Raw genomic sequence first — 10,441 nt, 5'->3', positions numbered from 1 at the left:
AAAAAACAAAAGAAAATGAGAAAATCTTCAAAAAATAAAATCCTTCGAGATGTAGTTATATTACTACATCTACTAGTTAGGAAAATTTAAAAACTTAAATTTGGACATGTTTTGCAAAAAAACTGTTATGAGAAAGTAAAACGGCTACAACTTTTGCGTACAATGTCGCAAAAAAGTATAATATATCAAAATGTTCAGCACGAAAATCCGGTTCCAATTTCGACGGCCATAGGCCATTTTGCAAATTTCTAGAATCCTCAAATTCTGAAAGGAAAAAGTTATCCTCAAATTTTAGTTTTTTTTGAATTTTTGGTCAAACTCTCGTCAAACTACTTATTCAAGAAATATCAGTGTTACTAATTAATTATTGTTTTTTAGAATAATAGTTTCAAACTCAAACGGTTCTTCGTGCTCAAGTTCAACTCCTAAGGGTTAATAGGATTGACTGCTTACTATTGTCAGGAAAACAACAAGTGCAGACTTGGAAACGAGGGGGAACAGAACTCGAAAGTTAAGCGTGCTCAGGTTAGAGTAGCGAGAGGATGGGTGAGGGGTGATTAGAGATTAAATTGTCAAAAAATTCAGAAATGTGAAAATCGAAAAAAAATCAATTTTTTTCCAAAAAAAGTCAAAAAAAATTCAAAAAATTTCCTTTAGTCCCGTTTGGTGTTATCAACCGGGACTAAAGGTGGAGCTCCAGACAGAGGCCACGTGGAGCCCCTTTAGTCCCGGTTCATAAGTGAACCGGGACTAAAGGTTTAGGTCTTTAGTCCCGACCCTTTAATCCCGATTTCAGAACCGGGACTAAAGGCCCATTTGGAACCGGGACTAAAGGTCCATTTTCTACTAGTGGTAGCATCCATCGGTTGTGAACTTCCACCGAATGCCATCTTTGGAACGATATTATTCGAACATTTACTGCATTGGGGTGTCGAATAGGGCATTTGCCTCCTAATTTTCTTTAGTGCATTGTCGGTATGTTCCATCTGACCATCTCTATTTTTGCAAGCTATCGACTTCTCATCTCACAACTAAATTTATTTAATTACAAATCCATTTTTTGTATCGCAGTTCCTTCTAGGCTGATTGTATGTCTTTCTGTTGGCAAAAAATGAACAAGTGAGAGATGCTTTTGACCGTGCTGGAAGAAATTGCACGGTCACATCTAGTGATATATGGTATGCATGGTTGGCTATGTATCATTTGTTGTCATGTACCAACTTTATTTGTTTTATAAAGCGGATATTGAATATTAGCTCACTTTAAATGAAATTTTGTGCGACTATTATGGTTATGTTTTCACTTCATTATTAAAGCGGATTTGTGAATCCGAAGCTTGGTGGTATATTACATGTTGTGCATTCGAATACTCGATTTGATTTCTAAATTATACGCTTAGACTTAATTTGCCTAGGCTCCACAAAAGTTCTGGCTCCGCCACTGCTTTGTATCTGGGACAAGCTGAATCCCAATGGACTTGCGCATGAAAGGGCAAAAAATTGCTGGATGAGGGTAACCAAGAGGACGCCTTGTAGAATGATGTGTCAGACCCAATCATTATTATTCAACACCTTGGCGACACAACTATTGGTGCGTTTGGAGAGGGCGAAGATGCCCGGAGCGTTGTCGTTGTGCACATGACTTTCCACCAGCCCATCCATGTTGTTCTGTTTTTAGATTCAGATCCTGCAACTGGGGCTGCAATGCCAAAAGTTGCACATATGCTTCTTGGGATAGAGGAGGATGATAGTTGTCATTAAGATCATTTTTTCGCAAGAACTTGCCCAGAGAGGAATTAGCGGAGTTCGTAAAGTAGCAACACAATTCAATACTGCATAGAGTCGCAAAAAAAAAAAAACTGCATCAACTTGGTCCATATATGCACCCTGGGGGTTTAATTTTCTTTGTCAGGACTACCTTGAAATGCTGAAAGAGACACATCGTCCAAAGCTGCACGGGTCATGTTTGCCCCTGAATTACGCCAGAACAGTGCTTGCCGAAGAAGCGGCCCTCTTAAATTGATTAAGTTTGGGGATTAAGCAGCCTCTACAGTCTACAGTTACATATTGCTCACGATCAAAGGTCAAGACCTTCGAGTTCCAAGGTGAGGTTGCCGGAGCTTCCTTGGAAATACTTTAACATTTTGGCCAGAGGTCAATCAGGTTGCACTTTTGAAACAGTCGGGTATCTTGCTTGTGCATACCTCAGCTATATATCCTGCAGGATTAAGGTGTAGTAATAAACGCAGGGCATGTTTGAACTGATCCAGATCACGAATCTTGGATTCCCAGTTCGCAATTACCCGTTCATACGCATAGGACCACGACCGTTGTCCTGCCAATCGAAACATCTTCTATCTCGCTCGTCAAAGAGATTCTGTCAGCGCGTAGTTCATACAGACATCACGCAGGCGTGCAGGTTTTCTCGGTGTTTTGCAGGGAATGATGACCCGAGATGATCTGAAGATGCATAGCATCGGAAGATGCATGCTGCACTTGTTGGACAAAGTAAAATCTGACAAGTAAAGCTTGCTCATCAACTCAGTAAACTTTTTCTTGAAAGAAAGCTTATCCAGCAGTATATATTTACCACGACACGTCACCACACATGGTAATTTTCTAAGCAGGGACATCTTATCCTTTCAGCTTTTTGAAGCTTCTGATCCATTCAGCCTAGAATTTTACTGACCTCATCTATACTATCTGATCCGCGGTTTAAGCACGGCAGTCGTCGGCAATACCTTCTTACACGAAAGCTCGCGGGAGTGGCCGCTCGATAGATTCGCCTCCGAGCCCATTCACACACCAGGCAGCGGCCCAAGACCAGCTGAAGCAGCAACCTGCCCCAAGAGCTACGCAGTCGCGTGTTTCGCCAAAAACAAAACAAAAACGCGGCTCGTCGCGTGCCCCGAGCGAGACCAGGCAATTCACTCTCGTGTTTCCCGAAATTTGCTCGCCTTGTGTCCTAAAAAAAACAATTTATTCGATTATCCACAAAGAAGTACTAATTTAGTGGCGTGCCTACGCAGCCGCACCGGGAGTCTACGACACTGTCGCCCGGCTTCTAGCTCCAGGAGCCCTGCCGGCGGAGGATGTCAGGATGAGATCCTCTGACCGGGTTCATGACCGGCACGCCACGTCGGACCCGGACTTCGCCTCCCTCTCCCGTGCCTCTGACATCACGGGCTAGACGACCAACGCCTAATCCGCGCGTGCGGAGAATGACCCAGCGCCTCCAACTATAAATACACACAGCAGCCTATCTTCGTCACATTGCATCTTGTCTACCCGTTCATCTCGATTTCTTGCCTGCGAGCGATCAGAAAAAGTTGAACGAGCTAGAGCTCGCTAGCGGCGGTCCGGCAGCCAGGAGAGAGGCAGTCGTCAGTCGGGAGGGCTATCTCATCTGATGGGGAACTGCGCGGCGTCGCGGCACGCTGGGGAGTCGTGGGCGGACGACGGCGAGTGGGAGGGGGCGTCGTCCACGTCGGAAGACGACCACCACCACCGCCACCACCACCATGACGCGTCGGAGGAGCACTTGTCGGAGGTGACGATCAGGATCACCAAGAGGCAGCTGCACGAGCTGATGGGGAGGAAGACGCCCGGCGGCCGGGGTAGCAGCACTCGGCAGCTGCTGGCGGATATCATGGACTCCGGGGAGGTGCACCACCATGACGTGCACCGGGAGGAGCACTGGAAGCCCGCGCTACGGAGCATTCCGGAGGCCGTCGAGTCATGACGAGACTTGGTGGTGGCTACGTACGTACTTACGTACGCTGCACTGCCGAGCTCTCTGCGGACAGATTAAAGTTGCCATTTCCCTCCTAGCCTCTTTTCTCTTTTCTCTTTTCTCGTTCCCACGGTGTGTTTCCATGTCCTTGAATGGGAGTACTCCCTTGAATGGTTGTCCATGACCATGCATGTACAAAGATTGGATTTGGATAGTTCGTTCAATTTCTAGGGAAATACGTATAAAAAATAGTCACTGATGTACATAGGATGTAGGTGTAGGGAAATAACTGTGAATACCCTATTTCGCATGCCATTTTTTTCTATTATTTTTGTTTCATACTACTATGAGGGAGTGGTGTTTGACGGTGGAGAATGAAACTACTCACCTGCCTGATCTTTTCGTTTAAAAATGGTTTCCTCCGAACTCCGAAGGATGTCAATGGGTAGAGTTGTATGGATGCAATAATTCCATACTCATATCTATGTTTCTCACGGGCACAAAATCTTACTCATAGTCTACATAAAATCTTGCCTGGGCCCATACCGAATGGGTATCCGTGCCAATCGATACCCAATGGGAAGATCGACATAACAATGAAGGGCGGTGGATAGTTGCTAGCTCCATGTGAGATGTAAACGCCAACAAGAGGTGCTAGGGTTGGCAAATTGGTGATCGGGAGGAGGATGAGGGCGGGGGATTGTTGAGGAAGTGCTAACTAGCGGGGGTTGAAGTGGATACAGTCTGGCCGTCTAGAACTTTGGAGTTTATATGCTAGGTATTTTAGCGTTTATATGAGTCACATGCAAGACTACTCTGTAGGGTTCGGGTTTGCCCCTGGACACAAATTTGTGCCTATGTCGTACCCACAACTAGTTGGGGGTTCGGGTAAGAGCAAATTGTTTCTCGACAACCTTGAAATGATTCCATTTTTTTAAATGTTCAAGGATTTGAATTTTTTCACAGATTTTCAAGAGAAGTCCAGTAAAAAAATTGTAAAAAAAGTTTGAGAAATTGAAATAAATTCACAAAATGGAGAAAAATTTCATGAAATAGATATTTGTAAAATTTTGAAAAGTTCATGCATTTGATAAAAAGTAAAAACAAAAATAAAAAGGTAAAAAAGATAAATAAAAAATCCTAGAATAAAACAAATCAAAACCCAGTTTTAAAAAACACGAACAAACCTTGAGGGTTGGAGTCCGAATCGCCCGTGGCACACATTTTTTGAAGACTAAAAAGAAAGAGAAAAAATGGTGTAGGTGCCAAATAGGGTTTGGATATACCACATACGCCGGTCCGTGTACAAGTAGGAAGTACAGAGGCCAAGAATCAGGGGTGCCCTTATTTATCTCTTTTCAATAATCCTAGACATACGAGCTTGTTACACGCAGTTTACGGGGCCCTTCATTAAATTTCTTTGCCCCCCCCCCCCCTCCCCCGGGGCGGCCCGCCTCACTCCCTTCTTTTCAATCCCACTTTGCCATGTCAGCATGTAACTAAATTCAGCCTGTAAGTGCCTCTACGTCTAGCATTACTGATCTCTTTTAGTGAGATGGAGGGAAGCCTGGAGTTAAGCTGGACGCTACTACATAGACATCTTCCTTTTTCTTCTCTAACTATGTTAAGTGTTCCTTTTTTCAAGCGAGGCCCAAACGAGTGGGAGGGCACAACCTCATTTTTTCACATTGTTATTTTCATTTTTTATTTCGTCTTTTACTTTCGTTTATGCATCCAAATATTTTAAATAAATATATTAGAAGAACATTTTACATCAAACATTTTAAAAAAATGTTAACCAAACATTTGAAAAATGTTAAATGTGTGAACAAATGTTTCTAATGTATACAAAAAATATATAATGTGTGTGAAAAAAGTTGGACATGTTTTTATAAATTTAATCCAAGCATTTAAAAAAAGTTACTCCCTCCTTCCATCTATATAGGGTCTAATACGTTTTTCGAGGCTAACTTTGACCAAATGTTAGAGCAATAATATATGACATGCAACTTACACAAAGCACAATATCAAATTCGTATGTGAAAGGAGTTTTCAATGATATAATTTTCACATTATGCATATCATGTATTATTAATCTTGTCAATAGTCAAAGGATGTCTTAAAAAACGCACTAGGCCCTATATAGATGGAAGGAGTGAGTAAAACGTAATGAGCCGTTCATACGCAGAGGGCCACGACCACTGTGAATCTGCAATCAAAACTTCTATCTCGCCCGTCAAAGTGATTCTGTCAGCGCCCAGTTCATACAGACCATCACGTGTGCATGTTTTTTTTAATGATAATACGTGTCTTATTCATATTATAATAATCAAAATATAAATCACGTAAGGACCGACATGACAAAACTGAAAAAATAGCAGAACATCTCTGAGGTTGACACCAACGCCCGTCAGCTGCATCCGGCACCACCACAGTAGCCACCGAAGAAAAGAATGACAGATCATTTCCTTACCCGAGCTCGACGCAACACCATCGCTGATATGCAGCTTTGCGGACCTCCAAGGTGGCTCACCAAAAGTGAAGCCGTTGCCGTTGAACGAATCAGACCGGGGCAACACACCGGACACGCCATCGAACTCCGGATCTGGCACCCCACCACGACTATGACGCCGAAGGAGGAAACCATACCTGACATCCACGAACCACGAACCCAGAACACATTCCATCTTCCAGATGTCGTCGATGCAAACCACAATCTGCATCCGCTCCTGGACTACCTCCCAAGCTTCGTGCCGACGCTGAATCAAACGGCATCGCAATGGCGGAGCCCGAGGACACAAATCCATCACGAGGATGTCATCGCCGCTACGTCGTCCTTACGTGAACAGACTTATTCCTAAATTCATCCCCAACCATAGAACCGATGGCCTCGTCAAAGAAGGATCCGGAGAATTTTTATTCAGCATTGTCACCATCGCCGCTGAAGCCAAGATGATGAACAATCTAAAAAACTAGACTATGAAGGAGTAAAAATGATCCACGTGTGTGAATCCGGTGATCCCCTCACCACCAACGACTGAGGTCGCCGGTGGAGGAGAGCCGCCGTAGGATGGCACTAGAAGATTGACCTCCTTACGACGGGTAGCTAGGGTTCCAGCCGCCAGGACAAGAGAAAAACGATCTATTGGCCAGTGATTACCTCGTCACCGCATCACGTGTGCACGTTGAATGCCTATTTTGCAGGGAATGATGGCCGGAGCAGAGCTGGCATGGTATGTGCCATTCGAAGGTGCATGCTGCACTCGTTGGAGAAAGTAAAATGTGAGAAGTAAAGCTCGTGCATCAGCTCAGTAGAACTTTTTTTTCTTAAATCGAAGACCCTAGAACAATAGTTCTACGGTAATTTTCATTTAAAATAAAGCAAAGTTATGTAAAAAAATAAAATAAACAATAGGACCATCTAACCAATACCAGCTCTAGGTATATCCATGAATAATTAAGCTAGGTTGTCTGTAATCCAGCCCTTGGAAGCCTCTTTGTGTTTTTCTTTGGTCCTCACAACTATCATCTTAAGGTCATTTTTGAGTAAACTTCTCCAAGCTTGCAGAGATAGAGGTTGAGCTTTGAAAATCTTGGAGTTCCTCTGCATCCAAATATGCCAGCAGTCCATGGTGATTATGCTCATTGCAAATTGCTTGGGTAGGTGAGTTAGCAGAAAGGTGATCTATTTAGTATGTATTTACTACGACACGTCACCGCGCATGGTAAATATCGTCTAAGCAAGGGCATCTTATCCTTTCAGTTTTTCTAAGCTTCTGGCTAATCCATTCATCCTAGACTTGTACTGACTTAAGTATCTATAGAAATAGCCGCGGATTAAGCACGGCAGTAGGCATACAGGAAACACCTTCTCGCACGAAAGCTCGCAGGAGTGGCCCCCTGAAGCCGCTCGAGATTCGCTCCCTAGCCCATTCACACACCAGGCCGCGGCCCAAGACCAGCTCAAGCAGCAACCAGCCAGCCAGCCGACCCGCGTGTTTCGCCAAAAACAAAACAAAAACGCGGCTTGCCGCGTGCCCCGAGCGAGACCAGGCAATTCACTCTCGTGTTTCCCTGACAATAGGAAATTTGCTCGCCTTGCACGGGACGGAGGGAGTAATACAGTCGCGTGCCTACGCAGCAGCACCGGGAGCCTACCACACCTTCGCCCAGCTTCTAGCTCCAGGACTGCCGGCCAGCGGGCGATGGATGTCAGGATGAGATCCTCTGACCAGGTTCATGACTGGCACGCCACGTCGGACCCGGACTTCGCCTCCTCCCGTCCCTCTGACATCAAGGGCTAGACAACCAACGCCTAATCAGCGCGTGCGGAGAATGACCCAGCGCCTCCAACTATAAATACACACAGCTGCCCATCGTAGATACATGGCATCTTATTTATCCATCCATCTCCATTTCTTGCCTGCGAGAGGGATCAGAAAAAGTTGAACGAGCTAGAGCTCGCTAGCGGCGGACCGGCAGCCAGGCCCACGAAAAAGGCACTCGTCAGTCGGGAAGGTTATCTGTGGGGAACTGCGCGGCGTCGCGGCACGCCGGTGAGTCGTGGGCGGACGACGGCGAGTGGGAGGAGGCGTCGTCCACGTACGAGGACGGCGACCACCACCACCATCACCATGACGCGTCGGAGGAGCACCTATCGGAGGTGACGATCAGGATCACCAGGAGGCAGCTGCACGAGCTGATGGAGAGGAAGACGCCCGGCGGCCGGGGTAGCAGCACCCGGCAGCTGCTGGCGGACATCATGGACTCCGGGGAGGTGCACCACCATGACGTGCACCGGGAGGAGCACTGGAGGCCCGCGCTGCAGAGCATTCCGGAGGCCGTCGAGTCGTGACGAGACTTGGTGGTGGCTACGTACGTACTTACTTACGTATGCTGCCCCTGCCGGGCTGTGTGTGCGAAAGAGCGAAACAGATTAAAGTTGCCATTTCCCTCCTAGCCTCTTTTCCCTTTTCTCGTTCCCACGGTGTGTTTCCATGTCCTTGAATGGTTGTCCATGATCATGCATTTACAAATATTGGATTTGGATAGTTCGTTCAATTTGTCACTGATGTAGTAGTACATAAGATATACGTCTAGGGAAATACGTAACAAATTGTCACTGATGACCCTCAAAAAAAAATTGTCACTGATGTACATAGGGTGTAGGTGTAGGGAAATAACTGTGAATACCCTATTTCGCATGCCAATTTTTTGTGAATCATCATTTTCTGTTATTTTTGCTTCATACAGTCAGATGTGAAGCGAGTGGTGTTCTTTTGTGTGGAAAAGATCCAGATATGTTGTAAAAGTTCATAGGAAGTACAAAACACCTCAAGCATAATAAAAATTACATCGAGATCCCTATACCATCAGACGATCACTACCGCCGCCAGAACGAGTCGGTGACGTGCTACTGCCATCGCTCCCGTACCGAAGCCGGCTTGACCTTGTCGATGACAGCTGGGAAGTCTTCGTGCACATGCCCTGAAGGACTAACGTCATGTAGCCATAGTTTTTTCGTTGAACCCTTCAATAGATCTAATGCACCTAACACTAAATCTTGCCACCGCACGTGCACGAGGAGAAACCCTAACCTTGCCATCCCAAGGAGACGTAGGAATCTACGACGGACCTCTGTCAACTATGTCCAGACAGGTGAACTCGAGAAGGATCGAAGCTCGAAAGACAAACTCAAAGAAGAAGCGTTGACATCTGTCCGAGTGCCGCACCCGCGAGGACTAAAAAAACCTGACCTAAACTACTAGTTGGAGCGGAGGCGTCGGGATTCCCCTCCCCGCCTCCAGCCACCGAAGCCTGTAGGGGAGAGTTTGCCCTAGCCCTAGAGGGGAAGCAGAGGAAACACTTGGAGAAAAACTTAATTTTCGAGTTGTGTTTGGTTGATGAGTACATTACAGAACTACGATCATGCGATGGAGAATTGAAGTAATCACTTGCTTGATCTTTTTGTTTAAAGGTAGTTTCCTCCAAAGGGTGTCACACTACACCACGGTAGAGCTTTCCACTAGTAGAATAAGGGCCTTTAGTCCCGGTTCATAAGGGCCTTTAGTCCCGGTTCCTGAACCGGGACTAAAGGGTCGTTACTAAAGCCTCCCCCTTTAGTCCCGGTTCTTACACCAACCGGGACTAAAGGCCCTCCACGTGGCCGCTGCTTGGAGGTCCACCTTTAGTCCCGGTTGGTAACACCAACCGGGACTAAAGAAAATTTTATGATTTTTTTTAATTTTTCTAAAAAAAATTTGAATCTGTTTTTTTTTATTTTCTCGATTTTCAAATTTCTGAATTATTTTAACCTCTAATCTCTAATCACCCTCATCACTGCTCAATTTAACCTCTAATCTCTAATCACCCCTCACAATTCCAAATCATCTAACTTCCCGGACGGTCACCCATCCTCTCACTACTCCAGCCTGAGCACGCTTAACTTCTGGGTTCTATTTCCCTCGTTTCTAAGTCTGCACTTGTTGTTTTCCTAATAATAGTAAGATATCAATTGTATTAACCCTCAGGAGTTTAGCTTGAGCATGAAGTCACACGTTTCACTATTTGAGTTTGAAACTATTATTCTAAAAAACAATAATTATTTAGTAACACTAATATTTCTTGAATAAGTGGTTTGACCATAGTTTGACCATAGTTTGACTATAGTTTGACTAGATTTGACAAAAATTCAAAAAAAATGAAATAA

The 10,441-nt window shown here is 45.1% G+C and overlaps 2 protein-coding genes across 2 annotated transcripts; both read left to right on the top strand.

Moving 5' to 3' along the window:
• Nucleotides 1–3,303: 3,303 nt before the first annotated feature.
• Nucleotides 3,304–4,004, top strand: LOC119272183. The gene has a single exon (XM_037553733.1). The coding sequence runs from the start codon at nt 3,409–3,411 to the stop codon at nt 3,739–3,741; it is 333 nt and encodes a 110-aa protein (XP_037409630.1). The 5' UTR covers nt 3,304–3,408; the 3' UTR covers nt 3,742–4,004.
• Nucleotides 4,005–6,942: 2,938 nt separating this feature from the next.
• On the top strand, nt 6,943–8,587 carry LOC119272578. The gene is made up of 2 exons (XM_037554045.1): nt 6,943–6,965; nt 8,215–8,587. The coding sequence occupies exons 1-2, from the start codon at nt 6,943–6,945 to the stop codon at nt 8,585–8,587; spliced, it is 396 nt and encodes a 131-aa protein (XP_037409942.1).
• Nucleotides 8,588–10,441: the final 1,854 nt, after the last annotated feature.

The sequence above is a fragment of the Triticum dicoccoides genome, chromosome 3A (genome assembly GCF_002162155.2).
Source record: "Triticum dicoccoides isolate Atlit2015 ecotype Zavitan chromosome 3A, WEW_v2.0, whole genome shotgun sequence".
Classification (NCBI taxonomy): Eukaryota; Viridiplantae; Streptophyta; class Magnoliopsida; order Poales; family Poaceae; genus Triticum; species Triticum dicoccoides.
Note: the sequence above shows the minus strand (reverse complement) of the source record. Positions and strands in the feature narration are given on the sequence as shown.